The sequence below is a fragment of the Heterodontus francisci genome, chromosome 1 (assembly GCF_036365525.1).
Source record: "Heterodontus francisci isolate sHetFra1 chromosome 1, sHetFra1.hap1, whole genome shotgun sequence".
NCBI lineage: Eukaryota > Metazoa > Chordata > Chondrichthyes > Heterodontiformes > Heterodontidae > Heterodontus > Heterodontus francisci.
In genome coordinates this window covers 218,769,291-218,790,397 of record NC_090371.1, presented here as the reverse complement: position 1 = coordinate 218,790,397, position 21,107 = coordinate 218,769,291, and the positions used below count along the sequence as shown (strand labels likewise).

General features: G+C 50.0%; 1 protein-coding gene across 1 annotated transcript in view; it reads left to right on the top strand.

Annotated features, from left to right (window-relative positions):
- Nucleotides 1-598: 598 nt before the first annotated feature.
- The window catches only part of LOC137371267 (uro-adherence factor A-like), a 99,773-nt gene continuing 79,264 nt past the window's right edge, over nt 599-21,107 (top strand). Inside the window, exon 1 of the mRNA XM_068033580.1 lies at nt 599-753. Within this exon, the coding sequence (XP_067889681.1) occupies nt 599-753 (155 nt within the window). The remainder of the gene's footprint in view (nt 754-21,107) is intronic.

The following is a 21,107-nucleotide window of genomic DNA, read 5'->3' as shown; positions in this document are numbered from 1 at the left end:
GAGTGGGGAGAGCGGGGAGAGGCTTCATTTGAAAAAGAGCACGGAGAGTGGGGAGAGGCTTCATTTGAAAAAGAGCGGGGAGAGGCTTCATTTGAAAAAGAGTGGGGAGAGCGGGGAGAGGCTTCATTTGAAAAAGAGCATGGAGAGCGGGGAGAGGCTTCATTTGAAAGAAAGCGTGGAGAGCGGGGAGAGGCTTCATTTGAAAAAGAGCATGGAGTGCAGGGAGAGGCTTCATTTGAAAAACAGCACGGAGAGCAGGGAGAGGCTTCATTTGAAAAAGAGCATGGAGAGCGGGGAGAGGCTTCATTTGAAAGAGAGCGTGGAGAGCGGCGAGAGGCTTCATTTGAAAAAGAGCGCGGAGAGCAGTGAGAGGCATCATTTGAAAAAAAGCAGGGAGAGCGGGGCGAGGCTTCATTAGAAAAAGAGTGGGGCTAGCGGTGAGAGGCATAATTTGAAAAAGAGCACGGTGAGTGGGGAGAGGCTTCATTTGAAAAAGAGTGGGGAGAGGCTTCATTTGAAAAAGTGCATGGAGAGTGGGAAGAGGGATCATTTGAAAAAGAGTGGGGAGAGTGGGGAGAGGCTTCATTTGAAAAGGAGCATGGAGAGCGGGGAGAGGCATCATTTGAAAAAGAGCGCGGAGAGTGGGGAGAGGCTAAACTTGAAAAAGAGTACGGAGAAGTGGGAAGAGGGATCATTTGAAAAAGAGCAGGGAGAGCGGGCAGAGGCTAAATTTGAAAAAGAGCACGGAGAGCGGTGAGAGGCTTCATTTGAAAAAGAGCACGGTGAGTGGGGAGAGGCTTCATTTGAAAAAGAGTGGGGCTTGCGGTGAGAGGCATCATTTGAAAAAGAGCATGGTGAGTGGGGAGAGGCTTCATTTGAAAAAGTGCATGGAGAGTGGGAAGAGGGATCATTTGAAAAAGAGTGGGGAGAGTGGGGAGAGGCTTCATTTGAAAATGAGTGGGGAGAGCAGGGAGAGGCTTCATTTGAAAAAGAGCAGGGAGAGTGGGGAGAGTCTTCATTTGAAAAAGAGCATGGAGAGCGGGGAGAGGCTTCATTTGAAAGAGAGCGTGGAGAGCGGGGAGAGGCTTCATTTGAAAAAGAGCATGGAGAGCAGGGAGAGGCTTCATTTGAAAAAGAGCATGGAGAGCAGGGAGAGGCTTCAATTGAAAAAGAGCGGGGAGAGCAGGGAGAGGCTTCATTTGAAAGAGAGCACGGAGAGTGGGGAGAGGCTTCATTTGAAAAAGAGCGGGGAGAGCAGGGAGAGGCTTCATTTGAAAGAGAGCGTGGAGAGCGGGGAGAGGCTTCATTTGAAAAAGAGCATGGCGAGCGGGGAGAGGCTTCATTTGAAAAAGAGCATGGAGAGAGGGGACAGGCTTCATTCGAAAGAGAGCGTGGAGAGCGGAGTGAGGCTTCATTTGAAAAAGAGCACGGAGAGCAGGGAGAGGCTTGATTTGAAAGAGAGCGCGGAGAGCGGTGAGAGGCTTCTTTTAAAAGAGAGTGCGGAGAGTGGGGAGAGGCTTCATTTGAAAGAGCACAGAGAGTGGGGAGAGGCTTCATTTGAAAGACAGCACGAAGAGTGGGGAGAGGCTTCATTTGAGAGAGAGCACAGAGCATGGGGACAAGCTTCAGTTGAAAGAGAGTGGGAAGAGGCTTCAGTTGATAAAGATCAGGGAGAGTAGTGAGAGGCTTCATTTGAAAGATAGCACGTAGAGGAGGGAGGGGCTTCATTTGAAAAGGAGCGCGGAGAGTGGGAAGAGGTTACAGTTGAAAGAGAGCACGGAGAGTGTGGAGAGGCTACATTTGAAAGAGAGTGTGGAGAGGTTTCATTTGAAAAAGAGTGGGGAGAGCAGGGAGAGGCATCATTTGAAATAGAGTGGGGACAGCGGGGAGAGGCTTCATTTGAAAAAGAGCACGGAGAGCGGGGAGAGGCTTCATTTGAAAAAGAGCATGGAGAGCGGGGAGAGGCTTCATTTGAAAGAGAGCGTGGAGAGTGGGGAGAGGCTTCATTTGAAAAAGAGCACGGAGAGTGGGTAGAGGCTTCATTTGAAAAAGAGTGGGGAGTGGCTTCATTTGAAAAAGTGCATGGAGAGTGGGAAGAGGGATCATTTGAAAAAGAGTGGGGAGAGTGGGGAGAGGCTTCATTTGAAAAGGAGCATGGAGAGCGGGGAGAGGCTTCATTTGAAAAAGAGCGGGGAGAGTGGGGAGAGGCTAAATTTGAAAAAGAGCACGGAGAAGTGGGGAGAGGCTTCATTTGAAAGAGAGCATAGAGAGCGGGGAGAGGCTTCATTTGAAATAGAGCGTGCAGCTCAGGGAGAGGCTTCATTTGAAAAAGAGCACGGAGAGCAGGGAGAGGCTTCATTTGAAAAAGAGCATGGAGAGCGGGGAGAGGCTTCATTTGAAAGAGAGCGTGGAGAGCGGGCAGAGGGATCATTTGAAAGAGAGCACGGAGAGCGGTGAGAGGCATCATTTGAAAAAGAGCAGGGAGAGTGGGGAGAGGCTTCATTTGAAAAAGAGCATGGAGAGCAGGGAGAGGCTTCATTTGAAAAAGAGCGGGGAGAGCAGGGAGAGGCTTCATTTGAAAGAGAGCGTGGAGAGCGGGGAGAGGCTTCATTTGAAAAAGAGCATGGCGAGCAGGGAGAGGCTTCATTTGAAAAAGAGCATGGAGAGAGGGGACAGGCTTCATTCGAAAGAGAGCGTGGACAGCGGAGTGAGGCTTCATTTGAAAAAGAGCACGGAGAGCAGGGAGAGGCTTCATTTGAAAGAGAGCGCCGAGAGCGGTGAGAGGATTCTTTTAAAGGAGAGTGGGGAGAGGGTTCATTTGAAAGAGAGCACAGAGAGTGGGGAGAGGCTTCATTTGAAAGACAGCACGAAGAGTGGGGAGAGGCTTCATTTGAAAGAGAGCACAGAGCATGGGGACAAGCTTCAGTTGAAAGAGAGTGGGAAGAGGCTTCAGTTGAAAAAGATCAGGGAGAGTAGTGAGAGGCTTCATTTGAAAGATAGCACGTCGAGGAGGGACAGGCTTCATTTGAAAAGGAGCGCGGAGAGTGGGAAGAGGTTTCAGTTGAAAGAGAGCACAGAGAGTGGAGAGAGGCTACATTTGAAAGAGAGTGTGGAGCGGTTTCATTTGAAAAAGAGTGGGGAGAGCAGGGAGAGGCATCATTTAAAATAGAGTGGGGATAGCGGGGAGAGGCTTCATTTGAAAAAGAGCACGGAGAGTGGGGAGAGGCTTCATTTGAAAAAGATCAGGCAGAGTAGTGAGAGGCTTCATTTGAAAGATAGCACGTAGAGGAGGGAGAGGCTTCATTTGAAAAGGAGCGCGGAGAGTGGGAAGAGGTTTCAGTTGAAAGAGAGCACGGAGAGTGGGGAGAGGCTACATTTGAAAGAGAGTGTGGAGAGGTTTCATTTGAAAAAGAGTGGGGAGAGCAGGGAGAGGCATCATTTGAAATAGAGTGGGGAGAGCGGGGAGAGGCTTCATTTGAAAAAGAGCACGGAGAGTGGGGAGAGGCTTCATTTGAAAAAGAGCGGGGAGAGGCTTCATTTGAAAATGAGTGGGGAGAGCAGGGAGAGGCATCATTTGAAATAGAGCGGGGAGAGGCTTCATTTGAAAAAGAGCACGGAGAGCAGGGAGAGGCTTCATTTGAAAAAGAGCATGGAGAGCGGTGAGAGGCTTCTTTTAAAAGAGAGTGCGGAGAGTGGGGAGAGGCTTCATTTGAAAGAGAGCACAGAGAGTGGGGAGAGGCTTCATTTGAAAAACAGTGGGGAGAGCGGGGAGAGGCTTCATTTGAAAAAGAGCATGGAGAGCGGGGAGAGGCTTCATTTGAAAGAAAGCGTGGAGAGCGGGGAGAGGCTTCATTTGAAAAAGAGCATGGAGAGCAGGGAGAGGCTTCATTTGAAAAAGAGCACGGAGAGCAGGGAGAGGCTTCATTTGAAAAAGAGCATGGAGAGCGGGGAGAGGCTTCATTTGAAAGAGAGCGTGGAGAGCGGGGAGAGGCTTCATTTGAAAAAGAGCGCAGAGAGCAGTGAGAGGCATCATTTGAAAAAGAGCAGGGAGAGCGGGGCGAGGCTTCATTAGAAAAAGAGTGGGGCTAGCGGTGAGAGGCATCATTTGAAAAAGAGCACGGTGAGTGGGGAGAGGCTTCATTTGAAAAAGAGTGGGGAGAGGCTTCATTTGAAAAAGTGCATGGAGAGTGGGAAGAGGGATCATTTGAAAAAGAGTGGGGAGAGTGGGGAGAGGCTTCATTTGAAAAGGAGAATGGAGAGCGGCGAGAGGCTTCATTTGAAAAAGAGCATGGCGAGCAGGGAGAGGCTTCATTTGAAAAAGAGCATGGAGAGAGGGGACAGGCTTCATTCGAAAGAGAGCGTGGAGAGCGGAGTGAGGCTTCATTTGAAAAAGAGCACGGAGAGCAGGGAGAGGCTTCATTTGAAAGAGAGAGCCGAGAGCGGTGAGAGGCTTCTTTTAAAGGAGAGTGCGGAGAGTGGGGAGAGGGTTCATTTGAAAGAGAGCACAGAGAGTGGGGAGAGGCTTCATTTGAAAGACAGCACGAAGAGTGGGGAGAGGCTTCATTTGAAAGAGAGCACAGAGCATGGGGACAAGCTTCAGTTGAAAGAGAGTGGGAAGAGGCTTCAGTTGAAAAAGATCAGGGAGAGTAGTGAGAGGCTTCATTTGAAAGATAGCACGTAGAGGAGGGAGAGGCTTCATTTGAAAAGGAGCGCGGAGAGTGGGAAGAGGTTTCAGTTGAAAGAGAGCACGGAGAGTGGGGAGAGGCTTCATTTGAAAGAGAGTGTGGAGCGGTTTCATTTGAAAAAGAGTGGGGAGAGCAGGGAGAGGCATAATTTAAAATAGAGTGGGGAGAGCGGGGAGAGGCTTCATTTGAAAAAGAGCACGGAGAGTGGGGAGAGGCTTCATTTGAAAAAGAGCGGGGAGAGGCTTCATTTGAAAAAGAGTGGGGAGAGCAGGGAGAGGCATCATTTGAAATAGAGCGGGGAGAGGCTTCATTTGAAAAAGAGCACGGAGAGCAGGGAGAGGCTTCATTTGAAAAAGAGCATGGAGAGCGGTGAGAGGCTTCTTTCAAAAGAGAGTGCGAAGAGTGGGGAGAGGCTTCATTTGAAAGAGAGCACAGAGAGTGGGGAGAGGCTTCATTTGAAAGACAGCACGAAGAGTGGGGAGAGGCTTCATTTGAAAGAGAGCACAGAGCATGGGGACAAGCTTCAGTTGAAAGAGAGTGGGAAGGGGCTTCAGTTGAAAAAGATCAGGGAGAGTAGTGAGAGGCTTCATTTCAAAGAGAGCACGTAGAGGAGGGAGAGGCTTCATTTGAAAAGGAGCGCGGAGAGTGGGAAGAGGTTTCAGTTGAAAGAGAGCACGGAGAGAGTGGAGAGGCTACATTTGAAAGAGAGTGTGGAGAGCGGGGAGAGGCTTCATTTGAAAAAGAGCATGGAGAGCGGGGAGAGGCTTCATTTGAAAGAAAGCGTGGAGAGCGGGGAGAGGCTTCATTTGAAAAAGAGCATGGAGTGCAGGGAGAGGCTTCATTTGAAAAACAGCACGGAGAGCAGGGAGAGGCTTCATTTGAAAAAGAGCATGGAGAGCGGGGAGAGGCTTCATTTGAAAGAGAGCGTGGAGAGCGGCGAGAGGCTTCATTTGAAAAAGAGCGCGGAGAGCAGTGAGAGGCATCATTTGAAAAAAAGCAGGGAGAGCGGGGCGAGGCTTCATTAGAAAAAGAGTGGGGCTAGCGGTGAGAGGCATAATTTGAAAAAGAGCACGGTGAGTGGGGAGAGGCTTCATTTGAAAAAGAGTGGGGAGAGGCTTCATTTGAAAAAGTGCATGGAGAGTGGGAAGAGGGATCATTTGAAAAAGAGTGGGGAGAGTGGGGAGAGGCTTCATTTGAAAAGGAGCATGGAGAGCGGGGAGAGGCATCATTTGAAAAAGAGCGCGGAGAGTGGGGAGAGGCTAAACTTGAAAAAGAGTACGGAGAAGTGGGAAGAGGGATCATTTGAAAAAGAGCAGGGAGAGCGGGCAGAGGCTAAATTTGAAAAAGAGCACGGAGAGCGGTGAGAGGCTTCATTTGAAAAAGAGCACGGTGAGTGGGGAGAGGCTTCATTTGAAAAAGAGTGGGGCTTGCGGTGAGAGGCATCATTTGAAAAAGAGCATGGTGAGTGGGGAGAGGCTTCATTTGAAAAAGTGCATGGAGAGTGGGAAGAGGGATCATTTGAAAAAGAGTGGGGAGAGTGGGGAGAGGCTTCATTTGAAAATGAGTGGGGAGAGCAGGGAGAGGCTTCATTTGAAAAAGAGCAGGGAGAGTGGGGAGAGTCTTCATTTGAAAAAGAGCATGGAGAGCGGGGAGAGGCTTCATTTGAAAGAGAGCGTGGAGAGCGGGGAGAGGCTTCATTTGAAAAAGAGCATGGAGAGCAGGGAGAGGCTTCATTTGAAAAAGAGCATGGAGAGCAGGGAGAGGCTTCAATTGAAAAAGAGCGGGGAGAGCAGGGAGAGGCTTCATTTGAAAGAGAGCACGGAGAGTGGGGAGAGGCTTCATTTGAAAAAGAGCGGGGAGAGCAGGGAGAGGCTTCATTTGAAAGAGAGCGTGGAGAGCGGGGAGAGGCTTCATTTGAAAAAGAGCATGGCGAGCGGGGAGAGGCTTCATTTGAAAAAGAGCATGGAGAGAGGGGACAGGCTTCATTCGAAAGAGAGCGTGGAGAGCGGAGTGAGGCTTCATTTGAAAAAGAGCACGGAGAGCAGGGAGAGGCTTGATTTGAAAGAGAGCGCGGAGAGCGGTGAGAGGCTTCTTTTAAAAGAGAGTGCGGAGAGTGGGGAGAGGCTTCATTTGAAAGAGCACAGAGAGTGGGGAGAGGCTTCATTTGAAAGACAGCACGAAGAGTGGGGAGAGGCTTCATTTGAGAGAGAGCACAGAGCATGGGGACAAGCTTCAGTTGAAAGAGAGTGGGAAGAGGCTTCAGTTGATAAAGATCAGGGAGAGTAGTGAGAGGCTTCATTTGAAAGATAGCACGTAGAGGAGGGAGGGGCTTCATTTGAAAAGGAGCGCGGAGAGTGGGAAGAGGTTACAGTTGAAAGAGAGCACGGAGAGTGTGGAGAGGCTACATTTGAAAGAGAGTGTGGAGAGGTTTCATTTGAAAAAGAGTGGGGAGAGCAGGGAGAGGCATCATTTGAAATAGAGTGGGGACAGCGGGGAGAGGCTTCATTTGAAAAAGAGCACGGAGAGCGGGGAGAGGCTTCATTTGAAAAAGAGCATGGAGAGCGGGGAGAGGCTTCATTTGAAAGAGAGCGTGGAGAGTGGGGAGAGGCTTCATTTGAAAAAGAGCACGGAGAGTGGGTAGAGGCTTCATTTGAAAAAGAGTGGGGAGTGGCTTCATTTGAAAAAGTGCATGGAGAGTGGGAAGAGGGATCATTTGAAAAAGAGTGGGGAGAGTGGGGAGAGGCTTCATTTGAAAAGGAGCATGGAGAGCGGGGAGAGGCTTCATTTGAAAAAGAGCGGGGAGAGTGGGGAGAGGCTAAATTTGAAAAAGAGCACGGAGAAGTGGGGAGAGGCTTCATTTGAAAGAGAGCATAGAGAGCGGGGAGAGGCTTCATTTGAAATAGAGCGTGCAGCTCAGGGAGAGGCTTCATTTGAAAAAGAGCACGGAGAGCAGGGAGAGGCTTCATTTGAAAAAGAGCATGGAGAGCGGGGAGAGGCTTCATTTGAAAGAGAGCGTGGAGAGCGGGCAGAGGGATCATTTGAAAGAGAGCACGGAGAGCGGTGAGAGGCATCATTTGAAAAAGAGCAGGGAGAGTGGGGAGAGGCTTCATTTGAAAAAGAGCATGGAGAGCAGGGAGAGGCTTCATTTGAAAAAGAGCGGGGAGAGCAGGGAGAGGCTTCATTTGAAAGAGAGCGTGGAGAGCGGGGAGAGGCTTCATTTGAAAAAGAGCATGGCGAGCAGGGAGAGGCTTCATTTGAAAAAGAGCATGGAGAGAGGGGACAGGCTTCATTCGAAAGAGAGCGTGGACAGCGGAGTGAGGCTTCATTTGAAAAAGAGCACGGAGAGCAGGGAGAGGCTTCATTTGAAAGAGAGCGCCGAGAGCGGTGAGAGGATTCTTTTAAAGGAGAGTGGGGAGAGGGTTCATTTGAAAGAGAGCACAGAGAGTGGGGAGAGGCTTCATTTGAAAGACAGCACGAAGAGTGGGGAGAGGCTTCATTTGAAAGAGAGCACAGAGCATGGGGACAAGCTTCAGTTGAAAGAGAGTGGGAAGAGGCTTCAGTTGAAAAAGATCAGGGAGAGTAGTGAGAGGCTTCATTTGAAAGATAGCACGTCGAGGAGGGACAGGCTTCATTTGAAAAGGAGCGCGGAGAGTGGGAAGAGGTTTCAGTTGAAAGAGAGCACAGAGAGTGGAGAGAGGCTACATTTGAAAGAGAGTGTGGAGCGGTTTCATTTGAAAAAGAGTGGGGAGAGCAGGGAGAGGCATCATTTAAAATAGAGTGGGGATAGCGGGGAGAGGCTTCATTTGAAAAAGAGCACGGAGAGTGGGGAGAGGCTTCATTTGAAAAAGATCAGGCAGAGTAGTGAGAGGCTTCATTTGAAAGATAGCACGTAGAGGAGGGAGAGGCTTCATTTGAAAAGGAGCGCGGAGAGTGGGAAGAGGTTTCAGTTGAAAGAGAGCACGGAGAGTGGGGAGAGGCTACATTTGAAAGAGAGTGTGGAGAGGTTTCATTTGAAAAAGAGTGGGGAGAGCAGGGAGAGGCATCATTTGAAATAGAGTGGGGAGAGCGGGGAGAGGCTTCATTTGAAAAAGAGCACGGAGAGTGGGGAGAGGCTTCATTTGAAAAAGAGCGGGGAGAGGCTTCATTTGAAAATGAGTGGGGAGAGCAGGGAGAGGCATCATTTGAAATAGAGCGGGGAGAGGCTTCATTTGAAAAAGAGCACGGAGAGCAGGGAGAGGCTTCATTTGAAAAAGAGCATGGAGAGCGGTGAGAGGCTTCTTTTAAAAGAGAGTGCGGAGAGTGGGGAGAGGCTTCATTTGAAAGAGAGCACAGAGAGTGGGGAGAGGCTTCATTTGAAAAACAGTGGGGAGAGCGGGGAGAGGCTTCATTTGAAAAAGAGCATGGAGAGCGGGGAGAGGCTTCATTTGAAAGAAAGCGTGGAGAGCGGGGAGAGGCTTCATTTGAAAAAGAGCATGGAGAGCAGGGAGAGGCTTCATTTGAAAAAGAGCACGGAGAGCAGGGAGAGGCTTCATTTGAAAAAGAGCATGGAGAGCGGGGAGAGGCTTCATTTGAAAGAGAGCGTGGAGAGCGGGGAGAGGCTTCATTTGAAAAAGAGCGCAGAGAGCAGTGAGAGGCATCATTTGAAAAAGAGCAGGGAGAGCGGGGCGAGGCTTCATTAGAAAAAGAGTGGGGCTAGCGGTGAGAGGCATCATTTGAAAAAGAGCACGGTGAGTGGGGAGAGGCTTCATTTGAAAAAGAGTGGGGAGAGGCTTCATTTGAAAAAGTGCATGGAGAGTGGGAAGAGGGATCATTTGAAAAAGAGTGGGGAGAGTGGGGAGAGGCTTCATTTGAAAAGGAGAATGGAGAGCGGCGAGAGGCTTCATTTGAAAAAGAGCATGGCGAGCAGGGAGAGGCTTCATTTGAAAAAGAGCATGGAGAGAGGGGACAGGCTTCATTCGAAAGAGAGCGTGGAGAGCGGAGTGAGGCTTCATTTGAAAAAGAGCACGGAGAGCAGGGAGAGGCTTCATTTGAAAGAGAGAGCCGAGAGCGGTGAGAGGCTTCTTTTAAAGGAGAGTGCGGAGAGTGGGGAGAGGGTTCATTTGAAAGAGAGCACAGAGAGTGGGGAGAGGCTTCATTTGAAAGACAGCACGAAGAGTGGGGAGAGGCTTCATTTGAAAGAGAGCACAGAGCATGGGGACAAGCTTCAGTTGAAAGAGAGTGGGAAGAGGCTTCAGTTGAAAAAGATCAGGGAGAGTAGTGAGAGGCTTCATTTGAAAGATAGCACGTAGAGGAGGGAGAGGCTTCATTTGAAAAGGAGCGCGGAGAGTGGGAAGAGGTTTCAGTTGAAAGAGAGCACGGAGAGTGGGGAGAGGCTTCATTTGAAAGAGAGTGTGGAGCGGTTTCATTTGAAAAAGAGTGGGGAGAGCAGGGAGAGGCATAATTTAAAATAGAGTGGGGAGAGCGGGGAGAGGCTTCATTTGAAAAAGAGCACGGAGAGTGGGGAGAGGCTTCATTTGAAAAAGAGCGGGGAGAGGCTTCATTTGAAAAAGAGTGGGGAGAGCAGGGAGAGGCATCATTTGAAATAGAGCGGGGAGAGGCTTCATTTGAAAAAGAGCACGGAGAGCAGGGAGAGGCTTCATTTGAAAAAGAGCATGGAGAGCGGTGAGAGGCTTCTTTCAAAAGAGAGTGCGAAGAGTGGGGAGAGGCTTCATTTGAAAGAGAGCACAGAGAGTGGGGAGAGGCTTCATTTGAAAGACAGCACGAAGAGTGGGGAGAGGCTTCATTTGAAAGAGAGCACAGAGCATGGGGACAAGCTTCAGTTGAAAGAGAGTGGGAAGGGGCTTCAGTTGAAAAAGATCAGGGAGAGTAGTGAGAGGCTTCATTTCAAAGAGAGCACGTAGAGGAGGGAGAGGCTTCATTTGAAAAGGAGCGCGGAGAGTGGGAAGAGGTTTCAGTTGAAAGAGAGCACGGAGAGAGTGGAGAGGCTACATTTGAAAGAGAGTGTGGAGAGCGGGGAGAGGGATCATTTGAAAAAGAGCACGGAGAGCGGTGAGAGGCATCATTTGAAAAAGAGCACGGTGAGTGGGGAGAGGCTTCATTTGAGAAGAGTGGGGAGAAGCTTCATTTGAAAAAGAGCATGGAGAGTGGGAAGAGGGATCATTTGAAAAAGAGTGGGGAGAGGCTTCATTTGAAAAGGAGCATGGAGAGCGGGGAGAGGCTTCATTAGAAAAAGAGCGGGGAGAGCGGGGAGAGGCTAAATTTGAAAAAGAGCGGGGAGAGTGGGGAGAGGCTTCATTTGAAAGTGAGCATGGAGAGCGGGGAGAGGCTTCATTTGAAAGAGAGCGTGGAGCGCAGGGAGAGGCTTCATTTGAAAAAGATCACGGAGATCAGGGAGAGGCTTCATTTGAAAAAGAGCATGGAGAGCGGGGAGAGGCTTCATTTGAAAGAGAGCGTGGAGAGCAGGGAGAGTCTTCATTTGAAAAAGAGCATGGAGAGCGGGGAGAGGCTTCATTTGAAAGAGAGCGTGGAGAGCGGGGAGAGGCTTCATTTGAAAAAGAGCATGGAGAACAGGGAGAGGCTTCATTTGAAAAAGAGCGGGGAGAGCAGGGAGAGGCTTCATTTGAAAGAGAGCATGGAGAGCAGGGAGAGGCTTCATTTGAAAAAGAGCATGGAGAGAGGGACAGGCTTCATTCGAAAGAGAGCGTGGAGAGCGGAGTGAGGCTTCATTTGAAAAAGAGCACGGAGAGCAGGGAGAGGCTTCATTCGAAAGAGAGCGCGGAGAGCGGTGAGAGGCTTCTTTTAAAAGAGAGTGCGGAGAGTGGGGAGAGGGTTCATTTGAAAGAAAGCACAGAGAGTGGGGAGAGGCTTCATTTGAAAGACAGCACGAAGAGTGGGGAGAGGCTTCATTTGAAAGAGAGCACAGAGCATGGGGACAAGCTTCAGTTGAAAGAGAGTGGGAAGAGGCTTCAGTTGAAAAAGATCAGGGAGAGTAGTGAGAGGCTTCATTTGAAAGATAGCACGTAGAGGAGGGAGAGGCTTCATTTGAAAAGGAGCGCGGAGAGTGGGAAGAGGTTTCAGTTGAAAGAGAGCACGGAGAGTGGGGAGAGGCTACATTTGAAAGAGAGTGTGGAGAGGTTTCATTTGAAAAAGAGTGGGGAGAGCAGGGAGAGGCATCATTTGAAATAGAGTGGGGAGAGCGGGGAGAGGCTTCATTTGAAAAAGAGCACGGAGAGTGGGTAGAGGCATCATTTGAAAAAGAGCGGGGAGAGGCTTCATTTGAAAAAGAGTGGGGAGAGCAGGGAGAGGCATCATTTGAAATAGAGCGGGGAGAGCGGGGAGAGGCTTCATTTGAAAAAGAGCACGGAGAGCAGGGAGAGGCTTCATTTGAAAAAGAGCATCGAGAGCGGTGAGAGGCTTCTTTTAAAAGAGAGTGCGGAGAGTGGGGAGAGGCTTCATTTGAAAGAGAGCACAGAGAGTGGGGAGAGGCTTCATTTGAAAGACAGCACGAAGAGTGGGGAGAGGCTTCATTTGAAAGAGAGCACAGAGCATGGGGACAAGCTTCAGTTGAAAGAGAGTGGGAAGAGACTTCAGTTGAAAAAGATCAGGGAGAGTAGTGAGAGGCTTCATTTGAAAGATAGCACGTAGAGGAGGGAGAGGCTTCATTAGAAAAAGAGCACGGAGAGCAGGGAGAGGCTTCATTTCAAAAAGAGCATGGAGAGCGGGGAGAGGCTTCATTTGAAAGAGAGCGTGGAGAGCGGGGAGAGGCTTCATTTGCAAAAGAGCACGGAGAGTGGGTAGAGGCTTCATTTGAAAAAGGGTGGGGAGTGGCTTCATTTGAAAAAGTGCATGGAGAGTGGGAAGAGGGATCATTTGAAAAAGAGCGGGGAGAGTGGGGAGAGGCTAAATTTGAAAAAGAGCATGGAGAAGTGGGGAGAGGCTTCATTTGAAAGTGAGCATGGAGAGCGGGGAGAGTCTTCATTTGAAAGAGAGCGTGGAGCGCAGGGAGAGGCTTCATTTGAAAAAGAGCACGGAGAGCAGGGAGAGGCTTCATTTGAAAAAGAGCATGGAGAGCGGGGAGAGGCTTCATTTGAAAGAGAGCGTGGAGAGCGGGGAGAGTCTTCATTTGAAAAAGAGCATGGAGAGCGGGGAGAGGCTTCATTTGAAAGAGAGCGTGGAGAGCAGGGAGAGGCTTCATTTGAAAAAGAGCATGGAGAGCAGGGAGAGGCTTCATTTGAAAGAGAGCATGGAGAGCAGGGAGAGGCTTCATTTGAAAAAGAGCACGGAGAGCAGGGAGAGGCTTCAATTGAAAAAGAGCGGGGAGAGCAGGGAGAGGCTTCATTTGAAAGAGAGCACGGAGAGTGGGGAGAGGCTTCATTTGAAAAAGAGCGGGGAGAGCAGGGAGAGGTTTCATTTGAAAGAGAGCGTGGAGAGTGGGGAGAGGCTTCATTTGAAAAAGAGCATGGAGAGCAGGGAGAGGCTTCATTTGAAAGAGAGCATGGAGAGCAGGGAGAGGCTTCATTTGAAAGAGAGCATGGAGAGCAGGGAGAGGCTTCATTTGAAAAAGAGCACGGAGAGCAGGGAGAGGCTTCATTTGAAAAAGCGCGGGGCGAGCAGGGAGAGGCTTCATTTGAAAGAGAGCGTGGAGAGCGGGGAGAGGCTTCATTTGAAAAAGAGCATGGCGAGCAGGGAGAGGCTTCATTTGAAAAAGAGCATGGAGAGAGGGGACAGGCTTCATTCGAAAGAGAGCGTGGAGAGCGGAGTGAGGCTTCATTTGAAAAAGAGCACGGAGAGCAGGGAGAGGCTTCATTTGAAAGAGAGCGCGGAGAGCGGTGAGAGGCATCTTTTAAAAGAGAGTGCGGAGAGTGGGGAGAGGCTTCATTTGAAAGAAAGCACAGGGAGTGGGGAGAGGCTTCATTTGAAAGACAGCACGAAGAGTGGGGAGAGGCTTCATTTGAAAGAGAGCACAGAGCATGGGGACAAGCTTCAGTTGAAAGAGAGTGGGAAGAGGCTTCAGTTGAAAAAGATCAGGGAGAGTAGTGAGAGGCTTCATTTGAAAGATAGCACGTAGAGGAGGGAGAGGCTTCATTTGAAAGAGAGTGTGGAGAGGTTTCATTTGAAAAAGAGCACGGAGAGTGGGGAGAGGCTTCATTTGAAAAAGAGCGGGGAGAGGCTTCATTTGAAAAAGAGTGGGGAGAGCAGGGAGAGGCATCATTTGAAATAGAGTGAGGAGAGCGGGGAGAGGCTTCATTTGAAAAAGAGCACGGAGAGCAGGGAGAGGCTTCATTTGAAAAAGAGCATGGAGAGCGGGGAGAGGCTTCATTTGAAAGAGAGCGTGGAGAGCGGGGAGAGTCTTCATTTGAAAAAGAGCATGGAGAGCGGGGAGAGGCTTCATTTGAAAGAGAGCGTGGAGAGCAGGGAGAGGCTTCATTTGAAAAAGAGCATGGAGAGCAGGGAGAGGCTTCATTTGAAAGAGAGCATGGAGAGCAGGGAGAGGCTTCATTTGAAAAAGAGCACGGAGAGCAGGGAGAGGCTTCAATTGAAAAAGAGCGGGGAGAGCAGGGAGAGGCTTCATTTGAAAGAGAGCACGGAGAGTGGGGAGAGGCTTCATTTGAAAAAGAGCGGGGAGAGCAGGGAGAGGTTTCATTTGAAAGAGAGCGTGGAGAGCGGGGAGAGGCTTCATTTGAAAAAGAGCATGGAGAGCAGGGAGAGGCTTCATTTGAAAGAGAGCATGGAAAGCAGGGAGAGGCTTCATTTGAAAGAGAGCATGGAGAGCAGGGAGAGGCTTCATTTGAAAAAGAGCACGGAGAGCAGGGAGAGGCTTCATTTGAAAAAGCGCGGGGCGAGCAGGGAGAGGCTTCATTTGAAAGAGAGCGTGGAGAGCGGGGAGAGGCTTCATCTGAAAGAGAGCGTGGAGAGCAGGGAGAGGCTTCATTTGAAAAAGAGCATGGAGAGAGGGGACAGGCTTCATTCGAAAGAGAGCGTGGAGAGCGGAGTGAGGCTTCATTTGAAAAAGAGCACGGAGAGCAGGGAGAGGCTTCATTTGAAAGAGAGCGCGGAGAGCGGTGAGAGGCTTCTTTTAAAAGAGAGTGCGGAGAGTGGGGAGAGGCTTCATTTGAAAGAGAGCACAGGGAGTGGGGAGAGGCTTCATTTGAAAGACAGCACGAAGAGTGGGGAGAGGCTTCATTTGAAAGAGAGCACAGAGCATGGGGACAAGCTTCAGTTGAAAGAGAGTGGGAAGAGGCTTCAGTTGAAAAAGATCAGGGAGAGTAGTGAGAGGCTTCATTTGAAAGATAGCACGTAGAGGAGGGAGAGGCTTCATTTGAAAGAGAGTGTGGAGAGGTTTCATTTGAAAAAGAGCACGGAGAGTGGGGAGAGGCTTCATTTGAAAAAGAGCGGGGAGAGGCTTCATTTGAAAAAGAGTGGGGAGAGCAGGGAGAGGCATCATTTGAAATAGAGTGGGGAGAGCGGGGAGAGGCTTCATTTGAAAAAGAGCACGGAGAGCAGGGAGAGGCTTCATTTGAAAAAGAGCATGGAGAGCGGGGAGAGGCTTCATTTGAAAGAGAGCGTGGAGAGCGGGGAGAGGCTTCATTTGAAAAAGAGCACGGAGAGTGGGGAGAGGCTTCATTTGAAAAAGAGTGGGGAGAGGATTCATTTGAAAAAGTGCATGGAGAGTGGGAAGAGGGATCATTTGAAAAAGAGTGGGGAGAGCAGGGAGAGGCATCATTTGAAATAGAGTGGAGAGAGCGGGGAGAGGCTTCATTTGAAAAAGAGCACGGAGAGTGGGGAGAGGCTTCATTTGAAAAAGAGCGGGGAGAGGCTTCATTTGAAAAAGAGTGGGGAGAGCAGGGAGAGGCATCATTTGAAATAGAGTGGGGAGAGCGGGGAGAGGCTTCATTTGAAAAAGAGCACGGAGAGCAGGGAGAGGCTTCATTTGAAAAAGAGCATGGAGAGCGGGGAGAGGCTTCATTTGAAAGAGAGCGTGGAGAGCGGGGAGAGGCTTCATTTGAAAAAGAGCTCGGAGAGTGGGGAGAGGCTTCATTTGAAAAAGAGTGGGGAGAGGATTCATTTGAAAAAGTGCATGGAGAGTGGGAAGAGGGATCATTTGAAAAAGAGTGGGGAGAGTGGGGAGAGGCTTCATTTGAAAAGGAGCATGGAGAGCGGGGAGAGGCTTCATTTGAAAAAGAGCGGGGAGAGTGGGGAGAGGTTAAATTTGAAAAAGAGCACGGAAAAGCGGGGAGAGGCTTCATTTGAAAGAGAGCATGGAGAGCGGGGAGAGGCTTCATTTGAAAGAGAGCACGGAGAGTGGGGAGAGGCTTCATTTGAAAAAGAGCATGGAGAGCAGGGAGAGGCTTCATTTGAAAAAGAGCGGCGAGAGCAGGGAGAGGCTTCATTTGAAAGAGAGCGTGGAGAGCGGGGAGAGGCTTCATTTGAAAAAGAGCATGGAGAGCAGGAAGAGGCTTCATTTGAAAAAGAGCGGGGAGAGCAGGGAGAGGCTTCATTTGAAAGAGAGCGTGGAGAGCGGACAGAGGCTTCATTTGAAAAAGAGCATGGCGAGCAGGGAGAGGCTTCATTTGAAAAAGAGCATGGAGAGAGGGGACAGGCTTCATTCGAAAGAGAGCGTGGAGAGCGGGGTGAGGCTTCATTTGAAAAAGAGCACGGAGAGCAGGGAGAGGCTTCATTTGAAAAAGAGCGCGGAGAGCGGGGAGAGGCTTCATTTGAAAGAGAGTGCGGAGAGCGGTGAGAGGCTTCTTTTAAAAGAGAGCGCGGAGAGTGGGGAGAGGCTTCATTTGAAAGAGAGCACAGAGAGTGGGGAGAGGCTTCATTTGAAAGACAGCACGAAGAGTGGGGAGAGGCTTCATTTGAAAGAGAGCACAGAGCATGGGGAGAAGCTTCAGTTGAAAGAGAGTGGGAAGAGGCTTCAGTTGAAAAAGATCAGGGAGAGTGGTGAGAGGCTTCATTTGAAAGATAGCACGTAGAGGAGGGAGAGGCTTCATTTGAAAAGGAGCGCGGAGAGTGGGAAGAGGTTTCAGTTGAAAGAGAGCACGGAGAGTGGGGAGAGGCTACATTTGAAATAGAGTGGGGAGAGCGGGGAGAGGCTTCATTTGAAAAAGAGCACGGAGAGTGGGGAGAGGCTTCATTTGAAAAAGAGCGGGGAGAGGCTTCATTTGAAAAAGAGTGGGGAGAGCAGGGAGAGGCATCATTTGAAGTAGAGCGGGGAGAGCGGGGAGAGGCTTCATTTGAAAAAGAGCACGGAGAGCAGGGAGAGGCTTCATTTGAAAAAGGCTGGGGAAAGCAGGGAGAGGCTTCATTTGAAAAAGAGCATGGAGAGCGGGGAGAGGCTTCATTTGAAAGAGAGCATGGAGAGCGGGGAGAGGCTTCATTTGAATGAGAGCGTGGAGAGCGGGGAGAGGCTTCATTTGAAAAAGAGCATGGAGAGCAGGGAGAGGCTTCATTTGACAAAGAGCGGGGAGAGCAGGGAGAGGCTTCATTTGAAAGAGAGCACGGAGAGTGGGAAGAGGCTTCATTTGAAAAAGAGCATGGAGAGCAGGGAGAGGCTTCATTTGAAAAAGAGCGGGGAGAGCAGGGAGAGGCTTCATTTGAAAGAGAGCGTGGAGAGTGGGGAGAGGCTTCATTTGAAAAAGAGCATGGAGTGCAGGAAGAGGCTTCATTTGAAAAAGAGCGGGGAGAGCAGGGAGAGGCTTCATTTGAAAGAGAGCGTGGAGAGCGGGGAGAGGCTTCATTTGAAAAAGAGCATGGAGAGAGGGGACAGGCTTCATTCGAAAGAGAGCGTGGAGAGCGAGGTGAGGCTTCATTTGAAAAAGAGCACGGAGAGCAGGGAGAGGCTTCATTTGAAAAAGAGTGCGGAGAGCGGAGAGAGGCTTCATTTGAAAGAGAGCGCGGAGAGTGGTGAGAGGCTTCTTTTAAAAGAGAGTGCGGAGAGTGGGGAGAGGCTTCATTTGAAAGAGAGCACAGAGAGTGGGGAGAGGCTTCATTTGAAAGACAGCACAGAGAGTGGGGAGAGGCTTCATTTGAAAGAGAGCACAGAGCATGGGGAGAAGCTTCAGTTGAAAGAGAGTGGGAAAAGGCTACAGTTGAAAAAGACCAGAGAGAGTGGAGAGAGGCTTCATTTGAAAGAGAGCAGCGAGAGCGGGGAGAGGCTAAATTTGAAAAAGACCACGGAGAGCGGTGAGAGGCATCATTTGAAAAAGAGCACGGTGAGTGGGGAGAGGCTTCATTTGAAAAAGAGTGGGGAGAGGATTCATTTGAAAAAGAGCATGGAAAGTGGGAAGAGGGATCATTTGAAAAAGAGTGGGGAGAGGCTTCATTTGAAAAGGAGCATGGAGAGCGGGGAGAGGCTTCATGAGAAAAAGAGCGGGGAGAGTGGGGAGAGGCTAAATTTGAAAAAGAGCGGGGAGATTGGGGAGAGGCTTCATTTGAAAGTGAGCATGGAGAGCGGGGAGAGGCTTCATTTGAAAAAGAGCACGGAGAGCAGGGAGAGGCTTCATTTGAAAAAGAGCATGGAGAGCGGGGAGAGGCTTCATTTGAAAGAGAGCGTGGAGAGCGGGGAGAGTCTTCATTTGAAAAAGAGCATGGAGAGCGGGGAGAGGCTTCATTTGAAAGAGAGCGTGGAGAGCGGGGAGAGGCTTCATTTGAAAAAGAGCATGGAGAGCAGGGAGAGGCTTCATTTGAAAAAGAGCGGGGAGAGCAGGGAGAGGCTTCATTTGAAAGAGAGCATGGAGAGCAGGTAGAGGCTTCATTTGAAAAAGAGCACGCAGAGTGGGGAGAGGCTTCATTTGAAAGACAGCACGAAGAGTGGGGAGAGGCTTCATTTGAAAGAGAGCACAGAGCATGGGGACAAGCTTCAGTTGAAAGAGAGTGGGAAGAGGCTTCAGTTGAAAAAGATCGGGGAGAGTAGTGAGAGGCTTCATTTGAAAGATAGCACGTAGAGGAGGGAGAGGCTTCATTTGAAAAAGAGCATGGAGAGCAGAGAGAGGCTTCATTTGAAAAAGAGCGGGGAGAGCAGAAAGAGGCTTCATTTGAAAGAGAGCACGGAGAGTGGGGAGAGGCTTCATTTGAAAAAGAGCATGGAGAGCAGGGAGAGGCTTCATTTGAAAAAGAGCGTGGAGAGCAGGGTGAGGCTTCATTTGAAAGAGAGCGTGGAGAGCGGGGAGAGGCTTCATTTGAAAAAGAGCATGGAGAGCAGGAAGAGGCTTCATTTGAAAAAGAGCGGGGAGAGCAGGGAGAGGCTTCATTTGAAAGAGAGCGTGGAGAGCGGGGAGAGGCTTCATTTGAAAAAGAGCATGGCGAGCAGGGAGAGGCTTCATTTGAAAGAGAGCATGGAGAGAGGGGACAGGCTTCATTCGAAAGAGAGCGTGGAGAGCGGAGTGAGGCTTCATTTGAAAAAGAGCATGGAGAGCAGGAAGAGGCTTCATTTGAAAAAGAGCGGGGAGAGCAGGGAGAGGCTACATTTGAAAGAGAGCGTGGAGAGCGGAGTGAGGCTTCATTTGAAAAAGAGCACGGAGAGCAGAGAGAGGCTTTATTTGAAAGAGAGCACAGAGCATGGGGACAAGCTTCAGTTGAAAGAGAGTGGGAAGAGGCTTCAGTTGAAAAAGATCGGGGAGAGTAGTGAGAGGCTTCATTTGAAAGATAGCACGTAGAGGAGGGAGAGGCTTCATTTGAAAAGGAGCGCCGAGAGTGGGAAGAGGTTTCAGTTGAAAGAGAGCACGGAGAGTGGGGAGAGGCTACATTTGAAAGAGAGTGTGGAGAGGTTTCATTTGAAATAGAGTGGGGAGAGCGGGGAGAGGCTTCATTTGAAAAAGAGCACGGAGAGTGGGGAGAGGCTTCATTTGAAAAAGAGCGGGGAGAGGCTTCATTTGAAAAAGAGTGGGTAGAGCAGGGAGAGGCATCATTTGAAATAGAGCGGGGAGAGCGGGGAGAGGCTTCATCTGAAAAAGAGCACGGAGAGCAGGGAGAGGCTTCAGTTGAAAAAGAGCATGGAGAGCGGGGAGAGGCTTCATTTGAAAGAGAGCGTGGAGAGCGGGGAGAGGCTTCATTTGAATAAGAGCACGGAGAGTGGGGAGAGGCTTCATTTGAAAAAGAGTGGGGAGAGGCTTCATTTGAAAAAGTGCATGGAAAGTGGGAAGAGGGATCATTTGAAAAAGAGTGGGGAGAGTGGGGAGAGGCTTCATTTGAAAAAGAGCGGGGAGAGTGGGGCGAGGTTAAATTTGAAAAAGAGCACGGAAAAGTGGGGAGAGGCTTCATTTGAAAGAGAGCATGGAGAGCGGGGAGAGGCTTCATTTGAAAGAGAGCGTGGAGCGCAGGGAGTGTCTTCATTTGAAAAAGAGCACGGAGAGCAGGGAGAGGCTTCATTTGAAAAAGAGCATGGAGAGCGGGGAGAGGGATCATTTGAAAAAGAGCAGCGAGAGTGGGGAGAGGCTTCATTTGAAAGAGAGCGTGGAGAGCGGGGAGAGGCTTCAGTTGAAAAAGAGCATGGAGAGCGGGGAGAGGCTTCATTTGAAAGAGAGCATGGAGAGCGGGGAGAGGGATCATTTGAAAAAGAGCAGCGAGAGCGGGGAGAGGCTTCATTTGAAAGAGAACGTGGAGAGCGGGGAGAGGCTTCATTTGAAAAAGAGCATGGAGAGCAGGGAGAGGCTTCATTTGAAAAAGAGCGGGGAGAGCAGGGAGAGGCTTCATTTGAAAGAGAGCATGGAGAGCGGGGAGAGGCTTCATTTGAATGAGAGCGTGGAGAGCGGGGAGAGGCTTCATTTGAAAAAGAGCATGGAGAGCAGGGAGAGGCTTCATTTGAAAAAGAGCGGGGAGTGCAGGGAGAGGCTTCATTTGAAAGAGAGCACGGAGAGTGGGGAGAGGCTTCATTTGAAAAAGAGCATGGAGAGCAGGGAGAGGCTTCATTTGAAAAAGAGCGGGGAGAGCAGGGAGAGGCTTCATTTGAAAGAGAGCGTGGAGAGTGGGGAGAGGCTTCATTTGAAAAAGAGCATGGAGTGCAGGAAGAGGCTTCATTTGAAAAAGAGCGGGGAGAGCAGGGAGAGTCTTCATTTGAAAGAGAGTGTGGAGAGCGGGGAGAGGCTTCATTTGAAAAAGAGCATGGAGAGAGGGGACAGGCTTCATTCGAAAGAGAGCGTGGAGAGCGAGGTGAGGCTTCATTTGAAAAAGAGCACGGAGAGCAGGGAGAGGCTTCAATTGAAAAAGAGTGCGGAGAGCGGGGAGAGGCTAAATTTGAAAAAGAGCACGGAGAGTGGTGAGAGGCATCATTTGAAAAAGAGCACGGTGAGTGGGGAGAGGCTTCATTTGAAAAAGAGTGGGGAGAGGCTTCATTTGAAAAAGAGCATGGAGAGTGGGAAGAGGAATCATTTGAAAAAGAGTGGGGAGAGGCTTCATTTGAAAAGGAGCATGGAGAGCGGGGAG